This window comes from Argopecten irradians, chromosome 7, assembly GCF_041381155.1.
Source record: "Argopecten irradians isolate NY chromosome 7, Ai_NY, whole genome shotgun sequence".
NCBI lineage: Eukaryota > Metazoa > Mollusca > Bivalvia > Pectinida > Pectinidae > Argopecten > Argopecten irradians.
Genome location: NC_091140.1, coordinates 22,534,886 through 22,559,920, shown reverse-complemented (window position 1 = coordinate 22,559,920; position 25,035 = coordinate 22,534,886). Strand labels below are relative to the sequence as shown.

Genomic DNA, 25,035 nt, shown 5'->3' with positions numbered 1-25,035 from the left:
TCGGGATATAGAGCTTATTTTACTCTTTACTCCGATTAGGTACATCGTTTGTGATCTAGCTTTCTGGAGTAAAAGCATGCATAAAATCTGTTGAACTGTAAATTAAGCTGCAGTTTATATCAAAAGTGCCTTCTAACTTTTCCTGGGGAAATCCCACCGGGATGTAATGGCACCATACTATGCTATGATAGCCCGCGCCAGACCCTCAGAGCATAAACACTAATTACATTATTCCTCTTCTGTTTGTCTAAATCACCAATCTATATTTAAAGGGGAAAGAAAATTCAATAAAACCAGAACTACCGGATAGACCTGTTAGCTTGACGTTCATTGAAAATTCATTCATCCAGAAATTTTCTGGTGTTTTAATTACATGCATCTTAAATCATGGAATACCATCTCATCAGTTTCAATTCAATGGAAATTAATATATTAAAAAATGTTTTTAAACTTTATTTAGGCATACTATCAATAGAAAACATACTGAAATGAAGTAAATTCAAGATATTCAACCTTAGAGAATTCCTTATAGCTGAAAGCCAAACATAATTTACATATTTTACATGAAAAGAGTAGGTGAATGGGTTATTCCATAGTTGCTGGGGAGTTGAACTTTTTGACCATTGAAAAGCGTCCTTCTGGTGGATATACAGTAAAGGATTACATCCTGTTTTTCTAGGATCATGGTTCCTAGGAGTTCTGCAGTAAGTACAAAACTGTTTAAAGGGGTACAACTCACACACAATATGTGGAATAAGTAATAAGGGATTTATTACACCCAAGCAAAGCCTCCTATTTTGCTACGATTGTTATATAAAGATCTTCAAGATTTGGCCCATAATTCCATAGTTGTTATGGAGGACGACTAATTAGAATATTTCATGGTTCTGTGACAGAGATGTCTTTACATCTTACAAGGTAATATTATGGTTGCTTCAGCATTCATCAAGCCTCATGTGCTGGCGTATATAAAAATATGTATTATGCATAATTACATGCATTTGGTGACTACAGTTCTGGATCAGGGGTTTTGAAAAGAAGAGATAATTATGGACTTTTATGCCAATTGTATCGTTAGTTGGATTAAACCAAGATACATTGGACTAAGGATGACAAGGAAAGGTAAATTAAATCACAATTGAAAAAATTTCACTGCTCGATAAAAAGAATTCACAAAGAAAAACTGAAAAATAACATAACTAATATAACAAAATTGATAAGATTTCTTTACTTACGAACATGTTTAAAATGGCTATAGGGGACGCAATCTATGGTATGCTCAGGATTATTTGCAGACTTTTCTGTTATGTTCCACAATTTTAACACAGAACTTTCATATAACAAAATGCAATGCACATTTCTAATTTTTGTATTTTAAATCAAGTTAATCCAGAAGAATTAGATGCAATCAAACTAAGATTCACCATGAAGGCCTTGTACTAGATTTCTAAGACTCATACATGTTAAATTTTCTTACTGGTTTACCCTTGTTGTCAGTGTTTAATTACAATGTGGCAGCTGTACCAAGTCTTTAGTTCTGGTGTAACAGCAACTCAGAATGATTGAAGCTGTCACACATATAACAATTATAGTTTATGTAATGGGTTTATTATGGTGAGATCCTTTTGAGCTTCTACAATGTACCGTTGTATAAAAACTCAGAGAAAATCTTTCCGTGCTAATGATTGAAGTGCTTTTAAGTTCCTCGTTAGTCTCTGATTGCCTATCATTACTCCACGTTAACTTAATCACTGTGGCTAACTTAAAACGCTCTTATCACTCCAACAGTCTTGGTCAGCCGGAAGCTTCTAGATCTGCCAACAGACCCGAAAACAAAACGTACAAAGCTGACATTGCTTCCTCATGGTCTGTATGACGGTGGGGGGAGAGGGGAAAGAACAGAGATGGAAAAATGTTATAGAAATGTTTAGTTACAGCAATCTTATTAAAGCATAAAAATGAAATATTCTGGTATTCAATGAGTCCCTGGTGATCAGAGCCCAGCTTAACCACCTGTTTTATGAGCAGCACTAGAGCTGTACATGTTATAGGGCTGGGGAGGTATACTGCTTTACTGTGGCTTCAAGTCTCTCCGGTATAAGCTCTTTCTCCTACTTATCCTAATAACCGTAACAGAACACGACTAATTGTCTTCCTTGAAAAGGGTCGTTTTGGGAGCCCCAGGGCTGCAGTTATTATTTTATGCTTTAGCTGTTGTCTAATCGTTTGTCATTTTTTACTGAATACGATGTTGGTCGTTTGATTTATATACCTTGGTTGATGCAGGGCAATAAAAGATTTGAGACCAAATCAGTACACGTAATACAGGATTCAATTCATGCACTCAGTAACACTCGAACACAAGTTTATGGCATATCTATACAGGGGAAAATACATTTGTTGTTATACCGGAACTCAGGGTACCTAAAACTCCTTCTAAACACTGACTCCCTTTATTCAATAATATTCACTCGAGAAATTATTAGTGAAAATAGCTTGCGTATAAACCAATGGGAATGTAACCCCAATTATCGGGACAAAAATATGTTGCTGTTCAATTTATAAAGGGTACACTGTGCTGTGTTGGACGGCAAATCTTCCTCTCACAAAGACCTGCCAACTGTCATATTTAGTGAGATGTTGGTTCTATTAGACATCACCCTACTAATATCGTTATCTTTACTCGTCACACCAGCACGCACGACACCAGAATGTCCACATTCCGGATGTAATACTGTATTGATCACCGTCTTCTCATTGGATGGAAATGTCAAGTTCTCAGTTTCCGTGACCACAACAATTTCTTGCATCGTCAAAAAAGACGACATTTAATACATGGGTTTATTTCACATTACTGTTGATAGATTAGTAGAGTCAGAGCTATTACGCACCATTTCAATAATGGTGTCAGAGGTTTGGGATAATGTAAAATAGCATGAGAACTAGGTTTTTATTGTAAACAAAAAATAAATGAGAATGCATGCACTTAAATTCTGCCATTGACAACTAGATGAATAGATGTCTAATAACGTGGATGAGAACAATGATGAGATTGAGGGGTATACCCACACTGTCGATACCAAACCATTTATGTGGATTTTGGGCTCCGAAAATCAGATTAATCAATAAGAGTTTATAACAAACCTCTGGGGACCAACGAAAATTTGTTGAGCAAGGTTGTTATACAGATATTACAGATAGGATCTCTAACGAGGAATGACAATTACAAGAAACCTTTTAACCATGAATTCGTTGTAAGCATGGTCATTTTTAACATATTTTACTATATCAAATGAGATTGGACTTCCAACAGGCAGATGAGAGTAGATGAGAATTTTCCTGAGAAATAAAAGATAAATGAAGGAGAAGGAAGATAAAATGCCCCAAGTATATTATTTCAAAAAGTAGAAAAATGGATGAGAAAGTAGAATAGATAACAATGGATGATAAGATGTAAATGAAACCCCACATTGAAGATGACTGAATGAGAAAGTATACAAGATCTTCTATTGACCCACAGTGGACAAATGGATGAAATGAAGATTTTAATCTAACTGTAAGTAAACAGATGATTATGTAGATGAGATCCTGACTGCCACCTGTAGATAAACAGATGACAATGTAGATGAGATCTAACTGCCACCTGTAGAGGAATAGATGACAATGTAGATGGGATCTAACTGCCACCAATAGATGAACAGATGACAATGTAGATGAGATCTGACTGTCACCAGTAGATGAATAGATGACAATGTAAATGAGATATGACTGACACCTGTAGATGGAATAGATGACAATATAGATGAGATCTAACTGCCACCAGTAGATGAATAGATGACAATATAGAATGAGATCTAACTGACTGATGTAGATGATAAGATGACCTGTAAATGAGATCTGACTGCCACCAATAGGAATTGATGACAATATTGATATGAGATCTAACTGCCACCAATAGATGAACAGATGACAATATAGATGAGATCTAACTGCTATATGTAGATGATAAGATGACAATGTAATGAGATCTGACTGCCACCAATAGAGGAATAGATGACAATTGGATGACATCTAACTGCCACCAAATAAATGAATAAATGACAATGTCGATGTAATACAACTGTCACCTGTAGAGGAATAGATGACAATATAGATGAGATCTGACTGCCACCTGTAGAGGAATAGATGACAATGTAGATGAGATCTAACTGCCACCTGTAGAGGAATAGATGACAATGTAGATGAGATCTGACTGCCACCAATAGAGGAATAGATGACAATTTGGATGACATCTAACTGCCACCAAATAAATGAGGATAAATGACAATGTCGATGTAATACAACTGTCACCTGTAGAGGAATAGATGACAATATAGATGAGATCTGACTGCCACCTGTAGAGGAATAGATGACAATGTAGATGAGATCTAACTGCCACCTGTAGAGGAATAGATGACAATATAAATGAGATATAACTGACACCTGTATGGGAATAGATGACAATATAGATGAGATCTAACTGCCACCAATTGATGAAAGATGACAATTAGATGAGATCTAACTGCCACGTAGATGAATAGATGACAATGTAGATGAGATCTGACTGTCACCATGTAGATGGAATAGATGACAATATAGATGAGATCTAACTGCCACCTGTATGAAAAATAGATGACAATATAGATGAGATCTAACTGCCACCTGTATAGAAAATAGATGACAATGTAGATGAGATCTAACTGCCACCTGTAGAGGAAAAGATGACAATGTAGAAATGAGATATAACTGCCACCTGTATGGAATAGATGACAATATAGATGAGATCTAACTGCCACCAATAGAAAAATAGATGACAATGTAGATGAGATCTAACTGCCACCTGTAGAGGAATAGATGACAATATAGATGAGATTACTGCACCTGTAGAGGAATAGATGACAATGTAGATGAGATCTAACTGCCACCAATAGAAAATAGATGACAATGTAGATGAGATCTAACTGCCACCTGTAGAGGAATAGATGACAATGTAGATGGAATCTAACTGTCACCTGTAGAAGAAAGATGACAATTAGATGAGATGTATCTGCCACCAATAGATGAGAATAGATGAAAACATAGATGAATTACTGCAACCAATAGATGAATAGATGACAATGTAGATGAGATACAACTGCCATCTGTAGAATAGATGACAATATAGATGTGATTTAACTGCCACCTGCAGAGGAGTATGTGACAATGTAGATGAGATCTGACTGCCACCAATAGATGAATAGATGACAATGTAGATGAGATCTAACTGCCACCAATAGATGAACGGATGACAATGTAGATGAAATCTAACTGCCACCAATAGATGAATAGATGACAATGTAGATGACATCTAACTGCCACCAATAGATGAACGGATGACAATGTAGATGAAATCTAACTGCCACCAATAGATGAATAGATGACAATGTAGATGAGATACAACTGCCATCTGTAGAGGAATAGATGACAATATAGATGAGATTTAACTGCCACCTGCAGAGATGTGTAGAGAGAATATGTGACAATGTAGATGAGATCTGACTGCCACCAATAGATGAATAGATGACAATGTAGATGAGATCTAACTGCCACCAATAGATGAACGGATGACAATGTAGATGGAATGTAACTGCCACCAATAGATGAATAGATGACAATGTATATGAGATCTAACTGCCACCAATAGATGAACGGATGACAATGTAGATGGAATGTAACTGCCACCAATTGACGAATAGATGACAATGTAGATGAGATCTGACTGCCTTGAGAAGATGAACAGATGACTATGTAGATGAGATATAACTGCCATGAGTAGATGAACAGATGACAATGTAGATGAGATCTAACTGCCATGAGTAGATGAACAGATGACAATGTAGATGAGATCTGACTGCCATGTGTAGAGGAATAGGTGACAATGTAGATGAGATCTAACTGCCTTGAGTAGATGAACAGATGACAATGTAGATGAGATCTAACTGCCTTGAGTAGATGAACAGATGACAATGTAGATGAGATCTGACTGCCACCTGTAGAGGAATAGATGAACAGATGACAATGTAGATGAGATCTGACTGCCACCTGTAGAGGAATAGATGACAATGTAGATGAGATCTAACTGCCTTGAGTAGATGAACAGATGACAATGTAAATGAGATCTGACTGCCACCTGTAGAGGAATAGATGACAATGTAGATGAGATCTAACTGCCTTGAGTAGATGAACAGATGACATAAATATATTTTAATTTTTTTTACAGCAATTATATTTTATATCGTGGTGAATGGTGATTATTTTTCCAAATTATTTAAACCAAAAGAAAAAGCAAAATTAATCCCATTCCATGTTAAACAGCAATGACTGGAAACCACATTTCGTATACCCGCTACTGGAAAGATCCCAGCATTTACAGAAATTGAATTTCAAACTTATGGTAATCAACAGAATATCCATTTGTATGTTAAGGGCTTGTTTGGTGACAAAATCACACTTGCTAACAACTCGCAGGAAAAAAGACCTTATACGCCAATCAGGGAGATTTCCATGAAAGAAAAATTAAATTTACATACCACATTGTTGCCATAGCAACTAAACAAGTTTGTGCATTTGTATTGGGTAGTTTCACGAAATTGATTCTGGCAATAAGTAATTTTCTTAATTTTCTCAGGGGATAAAGCTACATGGGTTTGGATGTTAAGATAACTGAAGTGTCAGCTGATCTCGCTGGGATATCGAGGGAAGTATTAGAGTGTGGATACAGACAGGATCACTACCAGTGATACTATTAAAGTTCCGTGATGGGAAGCTCTTGCAGAAACCTATACCAACGCCACTTTCTAACTTAAAGTTTTCAGGAGAGCTGTTGCAGTTTGAATGTTAAAAAAGAAATGATTTGTGGTAGTGAATTCAATGTTGAATTTAAAAGAAAAACAAATACATCACTCAATAGTGGAGAGAATTTATACCACCATGACGCAGATTTTCAACAAGGGGCTTTGAGTATGAAGTGTAGCTAGCTGGTGATATTCTAATTTACAAACTTGACTTGATGAATGTTCAGCCCTTTTCAAATGAATTTCACATCAACCCATATAATTGCCAATTGAATCAGAAAAGTAGGATGCTTTGTTGGTGTCATTTACATTTCACCTGCTGCAGACCAAGGTTTGAAACCAAAAACGGAAATGAAAATGTCACGGTTCACTTGCTCGATCATGTGGATTTTCTACAGGCACTCTGGTTTCCTCCCATTCCAAGACCCCTCATGCACTTGAATTTTGGCACATTAAAGTGATTTTCATAAGTTGCATAACTTTTTTCAAAACTAATGTGAAAATACACAATTATAGTTTATAAATGTGGTAAAACAGACAGAAGGACAGACAAAAAACAGACAGGTGGAAAACGAAAATAGGGCTAATTTAAATCAATAGATCTATGATATTTTTTAATATTCTTAAAGAAGTTAAAGGATATCAAAAACATATGGCTTTCATAAACCACTTTGCAACGTTAGATGAATTTGTATAATACATCAATCCATGGAACCTTAATTAGCGACAAATTGATGTTTTTTAACAAATTAATTTATCGCTGCAGACGCATAACATAACTATACTGTATTTCACTACCAATTTTTTTAAATATGTACAAAATATATCAGATTAAAATTAATTAGCTGGTGGCTCTACATAATACATCCGTATTTTACTGCCAATAAACCAACAACTTTTCAAAACGCATCAACATTAAATTGATAGACAGAAGCTTCACTGGGCTTATCAACAGATCCTGCTCACAACTAAACATAGGAGATAGCTAGGGAGGATAAAGATTTCATTTTCATGGATGGAAGTTAAAGAACAGGTGCTTTAGGGTTGTAGCTATACATCTTATGTTTATTAATTAAAGCATCAGGTCTGATATCCACAGCCATCTAATATCAACGCACTGTAGAGTAGTGATGCCAGCTTGTCAGTCGTAAACTTAAAACCATACCACCCCTCAACTTTATGTGTCAATATAAGGGGAGTAACTCCTACAAAAATATACATACAGGGAAACCTGCCAATAAAGACCACCCAAGGGACAAAGGAAATATGGTCTTTATGTGTCAATATAAGGGGAGTAACTCCTACAAAAATATACATACAGGGAAACCTGCCAATAAAGACCACCCAAGGGACAAAGGAAATATGGTCTTTATGTGTCAATATAAGGGGAGTAACTCCTACAAAAAATATACCTACAGGGAAACCTGTCAATAAAGACCACCCAAGGGACAAAGGAAATATGGTCTTTATGTGTCAATATAAGGGGAGTAACTCCTACAAAAATATACATACAGGGAAACCTGTCAATAAAGACCACCCAAGGGACAAAGGAAATATGGTCTTTATGTGTCAATATAAGGGGAGTAACTCCTACAAAAATATACATACAGGGAAACCTGCCAATAAAGACCACCCAAGGGACAAAGGAAATATGGTCTTTATGTGTCAATATAAGGGGAGTAACTCCTACAAAAATATACATACAGGGAAACCTGTCAATAAAGACCACCCAAGGGACAAAGGAAATATGGTCTTTATGTGTCAATATAAGGGGAGTAACTCCTACAAAAATATACATACAGGGAAACCTGTCAATAAAGACCACCCAAGGGACAAAGGAAATATGGTCTTTATGTGTCAATATAAGGGGAGTAACTCCTACAAAAATATACCTACAGGGAAACCTGTCAATAAAGACCACCCAAGGGACAAAGGAAATATGGTCTTTATGTGTCAATATAAGGGGAGTAACTCCTACAAAAATATACCTACAGGGAAACCTGTCAATAAAGACCACCCAAGGGACAAAGGAAATATGGTCTTTATGTGTCAATATAAGGGGAGTAACTCCTACAAAAATAACTACAGGAACTGCAATAAAGACACCCAGACAAAGAATATGGTCTTTACATACAAGGGGAGTAACCTACAAATCAAAACCTAAATAAAGACCACCCAAGGGAACAAAGGAAATATGGTCTTTATGTGTCAATATAAGGGGAGTAACTCCTACAAAAATATACCTACAGGGAAACCTGTCAATAAAGACCACCCAAGGGACAAAGGAAATATGGTCTTTATGTGTCAATATAAGGGGAGTAACTCCTACAAAAATATACATACAGGGAAACCTGTCAATAAAGACCACCCAAGGGACAAAGGAAATATGGTCTTTATGTGTCAATATAAGGGGAGTAACTCCTACAAAAATATACATACAGGGAAACCTGTCAATAAAGACCACCCAAGGGACAAAGGAAATATGGTCTTTATGTGTCAATATAAGGGGAGTAACTCCTACAAAAATATACATACAGGGAAACCTGTCAATAAAGACCACCCAAGGGACAAAGGAAATATGGTCTTTACAGCCAAGTGGTCTTTATACATGTATTGTCAAATTGTTTTTAAATGCGTTTATTTGGACTCCAAAAAAGCAGTCTTCTCATAACGAAATGCACCAACCTTTAGATGCCAAGAGTTAAATGTCTTTGAGGGTTGAGAGAATATACAGTTGACTTATTCACCCCTGAAGACACATTTGAACTCCCCTTATTCAAAGATTGGAACAGTTCATTGCGAGTTTTCAGGGGTAAATGAGTTAAAATCATATATCCACAGGTTAACGTTTGTAATTGTTCTTACTTTAAGGCTGTGCCAAGTTTTAGATGTGGAGGAAAACTAAGAATCCAGAAAAAAACCCAACTGTCAAACAGTCAGTATCTGGCAACTGCCCCACCTGGGTTTTGAACTAGCTAGCTACCCAGAGGTTAAAGGTTAATGGTAACCAATCAACCACTTTATCACAATGAAATGACACATTCCTTCTGAGGTGAATGTGAACATAAAAAAACATGTCATTCTGAAGTAAAAAAAGAAAACTTTGCCACCATACAAGTATAGATAAGGGACGTCATTTTGTAGACAAAGGCAGATTGATGTATGGGTGACAAGCGATAAAAGGAAAAAAACATATATCAGTTCAAATCCAGGAAATTCTTCCATGGGTGGTATGAAAACCAGGCTCTGCCATTAACAGTTACCACTTGTATTTAGTTACTCCGTGGATAATGGCGCTACGATGCTTTCATGTGTCAGGGCCTAACTATATTTCATTATAAAGTTTGATTTGTGTCGTAAAATTTTGAGCATTTTATTAGAATATAAAACAATTATCTCCATAGACTAGATATACTCCATAACCTATCTATTAGATTCCATAAACATGCATTAGACTTTTAGAATTGGGAACTCAAAGACGTCAAGTATGGGCATGAAGGTATTGATTTTATGACAAGGCTTCTATTCAATACAGAACGTATTTAAATATGGTGAACGATATCAATTTAAAATACAGACCAAAGCTACATTGCACCATACAAGCTTAACATAAGGCGATGCTTGAACAAATACCATCAGCCCGTCTAATTATTTCTTCAGTTAATCACACTCGGAGACTGTAATGAACTTGTGAAGACAGTGTTGATGACTTGTAGCTATATGATGTAATGTTAAAAGCCCTGTTGTAGAGAGCCACGACTGGGGAAGCTGACACGTTCGACAGGATGTAGAGATATAGGGCACTGCCCATGAGATGGAATTAAAGCACGTCTTGTGAACAGAATTCTGACGATGTGTGCGATTTTATCTCTTGGAAAAGGGAGTCACTCACACAATTCATCACCACGTAGACAAGACTAGGACAGCATTTTAGAAAACGTCGCTATAGTTAGAGAGGCCAACAAGACTAGGATAGAGTCAAACAACGTCAGTGAGAGATGGAATTTAGGCCACAGGTTTCAGTAATGTAGACAGTCTGTCTTACTGTATATTACCATATATTAGTCTTCGATACGAAAGTTACTTTTCAAAACTGTAGCATCCTTGCTACAACAGGCCCAATGGGCCTTCTTTACGTCTCTTCACAATCAAGAGGAGTCAGTAAAATTAGAGTCTCCAAGGCAAAGTGGTTAAGATGTTCGACAAATTACCGATAGTCAATGACTGGTTGGTCTTTAGTCTGTTTACTGATAATCCTTCACCGCTAATTGGTTGCAAGTGTAAAAACCATATAGGCAGTTGCCAGGTATGATTGAAGGTCATGGTTTTTCTCATGGTAATCTGGCTTTCCTCCACTTCATTTTCCTTATCTTGGAGCATCATGAGATTACCCTCAGCTATTGAGAAGAATGAATGCAAATAAATCTGAACATACTCTTTGCACATTTGATATTGAATAAGGTAAACTCAGGTCAAGGCAATTCTTTGAATAAAGTTTACAGTCCTCTAAGTACCATATTACCAAGGGCAGTCGGGAATTCATTGTTATTGATATGCTGTCATACTGAATGATCTCTTTGATAACAATTCTGCCATTAATCCTGGACTATTTCATTTTAACTATTTTTGAAGTTATTATGCTACTAGCTCCAATATCAAGTCCCATTTTTTCTTTTTTTTTTTTTTTAGAAGTTTCGATAGGTAATACAGCACAAGATGGGAATAACAGATAATAAAAGTCATCACATACTGCACAAGGTCACTATATCAATCTTAATAGTGGAGTCAAACAGTCAATATTGCTCAGCATGCAGTAAATACCTGTTATACAGACACCTCTATATTAAGGACATGTGTCTAAATATATAAAGGACATTATACTTTGTCCCTTTGCTGTCCTTTATAGACAGGTTTTACTACATCAAGGATCTTTATTTATCATTTTGAGTGAAAAAGTCATAAAAAAGAGTTTAAGATTACACTTATTATGTTTTATCAAAAGATTACGTACAAACGGACCCTTAAATATCCCATATATATATATCATAAAGCGATCTAATGGACTTCATTTAAATTATTGGTCAATATTATTTTTTTCAACATTTTTGAAGTACTTGTACATGTAAATAATTCATCTTTGATGTGCAAGCATCTCATTGAGGGCCACGGTTTAATTAATTCTGATGGAAAAATTTCATATTCACAAACAAAAATCATTAAAAATCAACAAAAGATATTTGAATCTTAAAAAGTCAGATTCCTAATTTTGGGGCGACACCCCCTGACCCAGGGGGAGAATTATTGTCATCTAATGAAGACTAAATGCCACAACTGTACCCGGTGTGAGTGATTTTCCATGTCCCAGGCACACTGGCATGTGTTACCAGTTTACCGAGTATCAGAAAATCAATCACCCCTTTAATAAAATAACTATAATCAAGTCTCTGGTGACGTTTCTCATCACACATCATTACTCACCACTAGTTCTGAATTTAACACTATTAGTTAATGGATTTATTTGTTTTCTTTTCATCAATAATTCATTTTTTCTGATAATTAAACCTATGACAATCAAACTTTTACCGTTATCATGTAAAATGTTTGTTTATAATTTCCAGAATGTGTTGGAATCACCTAGCACTTTTACACATTACTGAAACACTGCTCACTATCACAACTGTAGGTTGGATTACCTCCCTTTGGTAGAGTTACTCTGCTTTTAATCTTTAAGGCTGCAGCTTTTAAAGTTTAGTATTACAACAATTTGAATATGCTACATTAGGAATATCAAGTTGCATTTTATTTATTTCAAGCTACTGCAAATTTATATAGCACACAAAAGATTAAGATAACATTACAATTGAGTAAATTAATTGCAACATTTCAGATTATTTCTTAATTTTTATACATACTTACTTTTATTTTGTTTATTTTGCTTCAAGTCTTTTTCAGAATCCTGTAAGGGTCATGTAAGGACATGTGGTAATGTGGAGGTAGTAGAAAGCTTAACAACCATAAGGTTTGGTTTGATTAGTTCAACATCTACATAGTTCTAACCTTGGTTAGAAGGTGGGGGAAAAGCCAGAGTACCCAGAGAAAAACCACTGGCCTACAATCAGAGCCTGAGATTCTTACTTGCGAACCAAAGGTGGCCAGGTGGTGAAAATATATCGGGACATCTTAACCACATGTCAACTAAGGTTTTTTATCACTAGAACTAAGAGTAGACCAATAATACATAGTCAGGACCTGAATGGGTACCACAAATATTTCAAATTATCGAGGTATATAAAGAGGACAAAAAGTAGAATGTCGAAAAACCTATAATTAACTCCTCAGCCATGCACCTACATCCCTTATTGGTTACATATTACAGGTATAGAAAAGAAAATGTGGTATCCTATTTATTAAGGCATTCCATCTTTTCTATTTATAAAATCTCAACAAAAATTAATGTATGTTTTTTTTATATATATATATATGAATTCATTTTTCTAATCTACATTTTGATCAGCAAAACTTGCCTAACATTATACACGTGGTAGTTAATTACCTGTTACAGAGCTTTTTATCTGTAATGTCTTTATAAGCTCCTTACTGATTCAACTTCAGGATCGAGCCTGTTACAATGACGGCATCTTCCTTCTACATTCAACACATATTACATCCAACAAGACCACTGTTACTTGATATTTGATAACTCTTTCCTTGTAACAATAGTCTAACATCCTTTCTTCTCTAAAAGTTTCTGCTTTCAAAATAATAACAATATTGGATATAGTATATTCATTGGTTTAATATTATTTTCATGTAATTGCTAGATTTAGGGATTCCTTTGGGGCAACAGGTTTTTGTTTCGATAATAAATTACATTATGTCAATATTCCTTATGCTACACAAAGCAGTATTTAATCTAATCATTAGACTTGATGTAAATAGGTTGAAATAGAAATAAAACATCAAAGCTCCGGGGCCAAACCATTGAGATTCAGCTTACAATAGGAACCCCATGGTGAAATCCGAGACAGGAACTTACCTTTGATAATTTGATTCTGCCAGGCTACAAACAAATAACGCACGCTAATTCTACATCAGGTGATTCGTCATCCTAACGAACATTTCATCCCATGTCATGATTACCTGTCGCTGTTCACAATGAACCTATCACGTTAAGTTGACAAGCCACTGATTCTACACCTAATTAAAACATAGGGACCTCTTTGTAACCGACCAAAGGAAATTAAGCTTTATTAGCTTGATATATTTCGTAGAGGAATATTTTTTTTTTAATTTTGTACTTTTGTGTTTCTTTGATGAACGAAAATACAAACAAACTATGAAAATGTCATCTACAAAGTCAAAGCTAATAAATCTTTTTCTTTGGTCTATACTAAAACGGTCTTTGTTTCTTAATTAGTACACTTTGGTAGAATTAGTGGCTGATTAATTATCTTAATTAATGCTACATGTTCATTGTTGAAAACAGCATCAAGTTGTAGACTGATATGTAAACCATTAGGTTTCAAGAAATATATTAAGAATTTAAGAATGGTTTTAATTTTTTAATTGGAAATATTAACATTAAGTTTTGTTAGGGTAAAGAATAATTTAAAATGAAAACGTACTTCATGAATATGATGAACTTGGCAATATGCTTTTATTATTACTTTATCCACAACAATTAATTTTTTATAACTGTTAGTTCACTAATGTCTTTGAATGGAAATCCTTTTCAAAGTGTCCTTTTTATGTGATTTTTTAGTTGAAATAGAAAATTGCAATTCCAGATTTTTCAAAAGGCATACTTTGTAGCATTGAAGAATCAGTAGTATTCACTGAGATTCCAAGTTTTGTCAACATTCAAATTTACTGTTGCTTTGATTAAACAGGTTGTAGCATCCTGCTCTGAATCCAAAGTACCACACCTGAGTCTTTTACACCTGTAACTTCTAATTGTGATTCCAACAAAATGGTTGACCTACCTGGAGACGGGTGATGAAGGTCCTGTGAGTTTTTCCTTAACCACTGTTTGTTTCACACATCTATGCAGATCATGGAAACATCTTCATCATAAATCTTATCATCAGTATCATCGTATCTTTCCTCAGACAAACAATTTGCTCAACACCCACTTAAAAAAAATTCTCTGTCAAACAAAACTCAATTATGTAAAAAATTGAAGTATGCGTTACGCACAGAAGAAGAACTTTTTACAATCCAGAAATGTAAGATTCCAAGGTTGTACAGGTTACTGCAGTTTTTACCTTAACCTGTCTAAGAACGGTCCTAATGCTGGTGCTGTAATGTCCAGCAGCCACATCTGTTCTCTCTCCCAGGTCAGGACTACAGTAGTACTCACGATCTCTCCTCCGGCAGTACCTTACAATATAGATCCCTCCAATCAGTGTTGTATTGGTCATTTATCAGGCTAAAACAGCCAGCAGACATTCTCAAACAAAACTAATCAATTCTCACCGACTAATGATTATAATTATCACAACAGTTAATCCAATGTCCAAACTTATTAACCATTCAATATCACCTATATAACATTTTGTCAAAAGAGCAATTCGTGGAAATCACATAAACTCCATTGATGAGAGATATGATTTGTCAGTGTAAGACCTGAGTTGGTGTAGCTGCGGCAGAGAGCCTCTGGTGAAGTCATTGCCTGGAGCCTAAGATTGGAGTTACGTCATCCAATACCCTAGTGATCCTCAAGGTAATGCTACGTACATCAGCCCACAAATAACCTCCATCTGATGATAAGGGGCTACAGTCTGAAGATAATACAATGCTGCTGGACAACAACTATTTATGATTATTGCCATAAGGTAGACATAACCTTCAACTGTATCCTGTTATCTGTGACTTACAGCAGTTTTCTTACAACCTACAACCCTATAATGTCTATTGTATATACCCTGTAACCCTATAATGTCTATAGTATATACTCTGTAACCCTATAATGTCTATAGTATATACTCTGTAACCCTATAATGTCTATTGTATATACCCTGTAACCCTATAATATCTATAGTATATACCCTGTAACCCTATAATGTCTATTGTATATACCCTGTAACCCTATAATGTCTATAGTATATACTCTGTAACCCTATAGTATCTATAGTATATACTCTGTAACCCTATAATGTCTATTGTATATACCCTGTAACCCTATAATGTCTATTGTATATACCCTGTAACCCTATAATGTCTATTGTATATACCCTGTAACCCTATAATGTCTATAGTATATACTCTGTAACCCTATAATGTCTATAGTATATACTCTGTAACCCTATAATATCTATAGTATATACTCTGTAACCCTACTGTCTAGAATGTATATACCCTGTAACCCTATAATGTCTATAGTATATACTCTGTAACCCTATAATGTCTATTGTATATACCCTGTAACCCTATAATGTCTATAGTATATACTCTGTAACCCTATAATGTCTATAGTATATACTCTGTAACCCTATAGTATCTATAGTATATACTCTGTAACCTTACTGTCTAGAATGTATATACCCTGTAGCCCTGTAGTCTATAGTTTATACACTCTGTTACCATGTAGTCTATAGTTTATACACTCTGTTACCATGTAGTCTATAGTTTATACACTCTGTTTCCATGTAGTCTATAGTTTATCCACTCTGTTACCATGTAGTCTACAGTATATTATCTATTACCCTGTAGTCTACAGTATATACCCTGTTATCCTACTGTCTAGAGGGTAGATACCCTAGTCTACAGTATATACCCTGTAACCCTACTGTCTAGAGGGTATATACCCTGTAACCCTTCTGTCTACAGGGTATATACCCTGTAATCCTACTGTCTAGAGGGTATACTCTGTATTCTACAGTATATACCCTGTAACCATACTGTCTAGAGGGTATATACCCTGTAACCCTTCTGTCTACAGGGTATATACCCTGTAATCCTACTGTGTAGAGAGTATACTCTGTATTCTACAGGATATACCCTGTAATCCTACTGTCTAAAGGGTAGATACCCTGTAACCCTCTAGTCTACAATATATACCCTGTAATCCTACTGTCTAAAGGGTAGATACCCTGTAACCCTCTAGTCTACAGTATATACCCTGTAACCCTAACTGTCTAAAGGGTAGATACCCTGTAACCCTCTAGTCTACAATATATACCCTGTAACCCTAACTGTCTAGAGGGTAGATACCCTGTAACCCTCTAGTCTACAGTATATACCCTGTTATCCTACTGTCTAAAGGGTAGATACCCTGTAACCCTCTAGTCTACAATATATACCCTGTAATCCTACTGTCTAAAGGGTAGATACCCTGTAACCCTCTAGTCTACAGTATATACCCTGTAATCCTACTGTCTAAAGGGTAGATACCCTGTAACCCTCTAGTCTACAGTATATACCCTGTAACCCTAACTGTCTAGAGGGTAGATACCCTGTAACCCTCTAGTCTACAGTATATACCCTGTTATCCTACTGTCTAAAGGGTAGATACCCTGTAACCCTCTAGTCTACAATATATACCCTGTAATCCTACTGTCTAAAGGGTAGATACCCTGTAACCCTCTAGTCTACAGTATATACCCTATAATCCTACTGTCTAAAGGGTAGATACCCTGTAACCCTCTAGTTTACAGTATATACCCTGTAACCCTAACTGTCTAGAGGGTAGATACCCTGTAACCCTCTAGTTTACAGTATATACCCTGTAACCCTAACTGTCTAGAGGGTAGATACCCTGTAACCCTCTAGTCTACAATATATACCCTGTAATCCTACTGTCTAAAGGGTAGATACCCTGTAACCCTCTAGTCTACAGTATATACCCTGTAACCCTAACTGTCTAAAGGGTAGATACCCTGTAACCCTCTAGTCTACAATATATACCCTGTAACCCTAACTGTCTAGAGGGTAGATACCCTGTAACCCTCTAGTTTACAGTATATACCCTGTTATCCTACTGTCTTAAGGGTAGATACCCTTTAACCCTCTAGTCTACAATATATACCCTGTAATCCTACTGTCTAAAGGGTAGATACCCTGTAACCCTCTAGTCTACAGTATATACCCTGTAATCCTACTGTCTAAAGGGTAGATACCCTGTAACCCTCTAGTCTACAGTATATACCCTGTAACCCTAACTGTCTAGAGGGTAGATACCCTGTAACCCTCTAGTCTACAGTATATACCCTGTAACCCTAACTGTCTAGAGGGTAGATACCCTGTAACCCTCTAGTTTACAGTATATACTCTGTAACCCTGTAATATCTATAGTATATACCCTGTAACCCTATAATGTCTATTGTATATACCCTGTAACCCTATAATGTCTATTGTATATACCCTGTAACCCTATAATGTCTATAGTATATACTCTGTAACCCTATAATGTCTATAGTATATTCTCTGTAACCCTATAATGTCTATTGTATATACCCTGTAACCCTATAATATCTATAGTATATACCCTGTAACCCTATAATATCTATAGTATATACCCTGTAACCCTATAATGTCTATTGTATATACCCTGTAACCCTATAATGTCTATTGTATATACCCTGTAACCCTATAATGTCTATAGTATATACTCTGTAACCCTATAATGTCTATAGTATATACTCTGTAACCCTATAGTATCTATAGTATATACTCTGTAACCCTACTGTCTAGAATGTATATACCCTGTTGCCCTGTAGTCTATAGTTTATACACTCTGTTACCATGTAGTCTATAGTTTATACACTCTGTTACCATGTAGTCTATAGTTTATACACTCTGTTTCCATGTAGTCTATAGTTTATACACTCTGTTACCATGTAGTCTACAGTATATTATCTATTACCCTGTAGTCTACAGTATATACCCTGTTATCCTACTGTCTAGAGGGTAGATACCCTAGTCTACAGTATATACCCTGTAACCCTACTGTCTAGAGGGTATATACCCTGTAACCCTTCTGTCTACAGGGTATATACCCTGTAATCCTACTGTCTAGAGGGTATACTCTGTATTCTACAGTATATACCCTGTAACCATACTGTCTAGAGGGTATATACCCTGTAACCCTTCTGTCTACAGGGTATATACCCTGTAATCCTACTGTGTAGAGAGTATACTCTGTATTCTACAGGATATACCCTGTAATCCTACTGTCTAAAGGGTAGATACCCTGTAACCCTCTAGTCTACAATATATACCCTGTAATCCTACTGTCTAAAGGGTAGATACCCTGTAACCCTCTAGTCTACAGTATATACCCTGTAACCCTAACTGTCTAAAGGGTAGATACCCTGTAACCCTCTAGTCTACAATATATACCCTGTAACCCTAACTGTCTAGAGGGTAGATACCCTGTAACCCTCTAGTCTACAGTATATACCCTGTTATCCTACTGTCTAAAGGGTAGATACCCTGTAACCCTCTAGTCTACAATATATACCCTGTAATCCTACTGTCTAAAGGGTAGATACCCTGTAACCCTCTAGTCTACAGTATATACCCTGTAATCCTACTGTCTATAAAGGGTAGATACCCTGTAACCCTCTAGTCTACAGTATATACCCTGTAACCCTAACTGTCTAGAGGGTAGATACCCTGTAACCCTCTAGTCTACAGTATATACCCTGTTATCCTACTGACTAAAGGGTAGATACCCTGTAACCCTCTAGTCTACAATATATACCCTGTAATCCTACTGTCTAAAGGGTAGATACCCTGTAACCCTCTAGTCTACAGTATATACCCTGTAATCCTACTGTCTAAAGGGTAGATACCCTGTAACCCTCTAGTTTACAGTATATACCCTGTAACCCTAACTGTCTAGAGGGTAGATACCCTGTAACCCTCTAGTTTACAGTATATACCCTGTAACCCTAACTGTCTAGAGGGTAGATACCCTGTAACCCTCTAGTCTACAATATATACCCTGTAATCCTACTGTCTAAAGGGTAGATACCCTGTAACCCTCTAGTCTACAGTATATACCCTGTAACCCTAACTGTCTAAAGGGTAGATACCCTGTAACCCTCTAGTCTACAATATATACCCTGTAACCCTAACTGTCTAGAGGGTAGATACCCTGTAACCCTCTAGTCTACAGTATATACCCTGTTATCCTACTGTCTAAAGGGTAGATACCCTGTAACCCTCTAGTCTACAATATATACCCTGTAATCCTACTGTCTAAAGGGTGGATACCCTGTAACCCTCTAGTCTACAGTATATACCCTGTAACCCTAACTGTCTAGAGGGTAGATACCCTGTAACCCTCTAGTTTACAGTATATACCCTGTAACCCTAACTGTCTAGAGGGTAGATACCCTGTAACCCTCTAGTCTACAGTATATACCCTGTAATCCTACTGTCTAAAGGGTAGATACCCTGTAACCCTCTAGTCTACAGTATATACCCTGTAATCCTACTGTCTAAAGGGTAGATACCCTGTAACCCTCTAGTTTACAGTATATACCCTGTAACCCTAACTGTCTAGAGGGTAGATACCCTGTAACCCTCTAGTTTACAGTATATACCCTGTAACCCTAACTGTCTAGAGGGTAGATACCCTGTAACCCTCTAGTTTACAGTATATACCCTGTAACCCTAACTGTCTAGAGGGTAGATACCCTGTAACCCTCTAGTCTACAATATATACCCTGTAATCCTACTGTCTAAAGGGTAGATACCCTGTAACCCTCTAGTCTACAGTATATACCCTGTAACCCTAACTGTCTAAAGGGTAGATACCCTGTAACCCTCTAGTCTACAATATATACCCTGTAACCCTAACTGTCTAGAGGGTAGATACCCTGTAACCCTCTAGTTTACAGTATATACCCTGTTATCCTACTGTCTTAAGGGTAGATACCCTTTAACCCTCTAGTCTACAATATATACCCTGTAATCCTACTGTCTAAAGGGTAGATACCCTGTAACCCTCTAGTCTACAGTATATACCCTGTAATCCTACTGTCTAAAGGGTAGATACCCTGTAACCCTCTAGTTTACAGTATATACCATGTAGCCCTACTGTATAGAGGGTATATGTCCTGTAACCCTGTAGTCTACCCAATGTTTACCCTAGTATAAGCTGTTTGATTAATTTAACACTATTAACAGCCAGTGTCATTTAAGGATGTACCTAAGGTTTAGATGGCGGAGGAAAGTTAACAAGTTAACTCTATAGTCTGATACACCAATGTTCTGTAACCTTTTTAATCTGCTGTCTAATTCTAGTCTATTGTATGTATATACATATTCTGAAACCTTGTAGTCTACAGAACCTTGTAGTCTACAGAACCTTGTACATGTAGTCTACAGTTCATATATTGTACCCTGTTGCTAATCATGCACATAGCACTTGTAGTGTTTTGTCATATTTCCCTCCAACTCTCTTCACCAGTGTCTAGAATATCAAAATTGTCTCTGAAGTTTTGCTTCTCAAGACATTTCTGATCCAAAGTTTCAAACTAGGGGAGATAATTCAGTAACAGAATTCAGCTGAGCACTTCTTATCAATAACTTCAGGTCTGATGGCCAGTCTGCCTTACAGCTATTATCATTCATCTTTTTGCTGTAAATAGAGGAACACTTCAAGCCTTTGATTCATTGATATATATCACTGAATGATTTGCTCCTCCATGCTAGCTTTATTTCCTGTATAGTAATGTATAGAAACTGATAAAACATTTGAGTTTGCATTAATTATCTATTTAGTTTTCTGATTGAGTCAATACATTTTCTCCACATTGCCTTGTCTGGAATTGATTCTTATCTTGACTGGCTGCTGAATAAACAACACACCCTACCAATCTGTATATAGAGGTATTGGGAAAGGGCATCCACCATGTAAAGCTGGTATAATTAGCACAACATCAGCCAATATCATTAAATTTAACTGTGTAATTACTCCAATTAAACATGCTGTGAAGAACAGCAAGCTCACAACATTTAAAGACAAATAAAGCTAAAACATTCAAAGAAGGTCATGCTGAATCTTGTAAATCTCTGTAAATTGCAATTATCAATTGTAAGGGTACCTTGTTGTATTAATTACCTTGGACACCAATAAAGATTGATATTGTTCATGGAGTATGTTTAATCTTTATCTGAAAAGGTATCAGATTTATGAGCTACTACATATCTGTCTCAACAGACTCTGTTTTCATTAGTCATGGCTATTTAGCGTTACATACACAGGTATAGAAGAACAGGGAAAACACACATTCTTGTCGAGTGCCCAAACCAGAAATTGAACCCAGGTCTGCGGTGTAAAAAACTAGGGCTCTACCGACTGAGCCAAAGAAGCATGCTCCGTCAGCGGAGTGACAGAGACCGTATTTAACATTACGTACAAGCAACACCATCCCGCTCCTTTTACACAGGTTTAAAAACAAACTTGTTGATATTTCACCTAATTAGGGATCTGTTTCTATCCAACCTTGAAGTTCTAGAAGCTGGTGAAAGTAAAACGAAAACAAAACATTTCTAGCAAGAGATTTCTGATGAAGTACATTTACATTTTGGTCAAGATTAATCACTTCAACATTCTCAAAATGAAATCAACATTCGCCCATTTGGACCTTTTGGGATCCTCACAATTCGTCCTTATACATGTTTCATGGAAAATAGCCAATACTTGTTTTCTATATTGGTTCACCATAGTTGTGACATGTTCACAGTGATCACAATACCAGTTCCATTTCACCATTCAAGAATCTAACAAAATTTAGTTTCAATTCAGGAAGTTTAGAAAAATCATCAAACAATTTATTATTAATTCATCAAAAGAGACACCTTAAGTGACCAATTAATAAACAGAGAACCAGCTGATTCTAAATTCTGATTCCTGTAATTTAAGCTGAAGATGAATACTTATTACTACATATTCAGCTCAGCACATGACGCTGACACTGTCTAGACTTGGTTGAAGACCAATCTAGGTTATGTTTTCACTATATATTTCCTGTGTCACTGGCCTTGCTTACTGAACACTGTGATAAAAGGTACCATCACAATCTTTATCAGACTCATGTGATTATGTTCCTGGTCATCAGGTATTCTGTCTGAATATTTCAGACAGCGGTACTCTTTGTCAAGGTCACCTTGCTTCCTGTAGCCTCCTTTTGTAACAGATATAGCAATAATGTCAAAATTCTTCACTTTAATTCAGAAACCTGAGAACTTGATGGCCAATTATACCATGTATAATAAGAGGCCAATGTGAACCTTGGCAATATTCATTTAGTATTTTCTAAGAAATAGCGGTTGTCAACTTTAATTTGTTTGGTAAAAAAATGAAATATATGTGCTATAGGGAACCAATAAAATGAGCCTTCATAGGATCTGCACAGTACATTCTGGGTACTAACAATAGCAACATTCAAATTGGCACAGTACCAAGAAGGATCTCTTCAAATGCACAAGTTCAAATTAGATGACAATTACCTGGAAAATTCAAAACAAATGACCTAGCTGCCAATTTTCTGGATTATAAGCTGCTACTTTTTTCTAATATGGCTAATGTGAACAAAAATTTGAAGAAAAAAATCACAAAATAGGTCTTTCCAATATACTCAGGTGCAACTTATAATCTTGAAAATATTCTAACTCTTCTTTCTTATATTTTAAAACATGAGATACATGAAGTGAGTTAAGTTTTTATTAATAACCCTGAGGTAACAACATTTTATTGTAAGTCAGAAGTATGCTACATGGAGTATCGATGTAAGTTGTCCTTCACCGAAACAGGTCAAGTGCAAATAACCAATCACAAGGAATTAAACCGATACATTTAAGATACTTTAAGACATCATCCATGCAAATGTTGCATGTAATGCAGGCTGAGTGTGCAATTACTTAGCCTGATTTTTGTGGTTTCTTTCGTTTAGGTTAGTGATACACACTTAGGTTAATACATACTTAGTACACTGATCCTCTATATAGGGATTGGATTTCGTTTTTGTGTTAACCATGCTTGTATGAAGCAATTCCTCTAAGAATATATTCTATGGGGCGCGTTAGCGCCCCATATTGAATATATTCTTAGAGGAATTGCTCCATACAAGCATGGTTAACATAAAAACGAAATCCAATCCCTATATTTACACTCACACGACTTTTTATTTATATTTTATGCAATAAAATCGTCATTTGAAAGTGACGTAATTATTCAATAAAAGTCGGTCAAAAGTGGGAGGAGCTTACTCATTTGAACAGCGAATGGTGACGCTTCACGTAAGGTAGAATTATTCATCCGCGACGACAAAAAAGTTCAATATTTTAGTGTGAAATAAACATGACAAACAAAGTAAATTTCAGAGATAATTTTATTTAATCAGATCAGAACTTTAAATATATATTCAATTTTGCTAAAAGTTAATATATAGTGTAATAACATAAAGAATTTGTACACGGCCACATGTGTGAACTCGGTGACCGTTATTGTGCAGCGAGGCCAAGCTGACGCACGCTTACACACTTTAGTTTGCCGAAGTTGGCAAAACACCGATTTTCAAGTAGCTCAATGTGTTTGAGATGTCGTCTGACTTGACGGTATTACATCCTTGGGAGCCATGTGATTATATAATCTACGCTTAGATCCATATCGCCATTGATAAATGAAACAAAATCATTTGTGTTCGATGGATACAATGTATTTGTGGTGATGCGGAACTGTCAACACGTGGATTATTAGCGGTGCATGTTTTATAATACACATGATTAAATACTCAAAGAACAAAGACAAGAGGATATGTTTATAACTGACCTCTATCAGAGTGTCTCACACCCGTCCACCCCAAAGGCTCGATCGTAGGACGAACATAGGCACAGAGGTAATGTTTACATTTGACACCCATCATTTTTAACAAAAATGAAAGCACGTCGCCCCGGTCGGGATATTTTTCCGTTTCTTTATACAATTGTTAGTTTAAAAATTGTTTGAATCATATATAAATATAAAACATGTATATATTGTTTACATTTTCCCAAAATTCTATGAAAAACAACAATATACACGTAATGTTGCGTCAAAATGTAAACAAAGCCATGTGTTTCTTTTTAAAAAAAGTAGTCCTTTTACGTTGCACAGAACATTTCCTTACGCAAGTTCAAAGTTCAATGTTACCATGCAGTTATGGTAAAC

General features: G+C 36.1%; 2 protein-coding genes across 2 annotated transcripts in view; one reads left to right on the top strand and one right to left on the bottom strand.

The window, feature by feature from the left end:
• LOC138327873 (transient receptor potential-gamma protein-like) overlaps window positions 1-15,272 on the bottom strand; it is a 110,302-nt gene extending 95,030 nt beyond the window's left edge. The window contains exon 1 of the mRNA XM_069274313.1: window positions 14,855-15,272. The gene's annotated coding sequence lies outside the window, so the exon portion shown is untranslated. The remainder of the gene's footprint in view (window positions 1-14,854) is intronic.
• Window positions 684-25,035, top strand: part of LOC138327086 (uncharacterized) — a 45,783-nt gene continuing 21,431 nt past the window's right edge. The window contains exon 1 of the mRNA XM_069273073.1: window positions 684-704. Within this exon, the coding sequence (XP_069129174.1) occupies window positions 684-704 (21 nt within the window). The remainder of the gene's footprint in view (window positions 705-25,035) is intronic.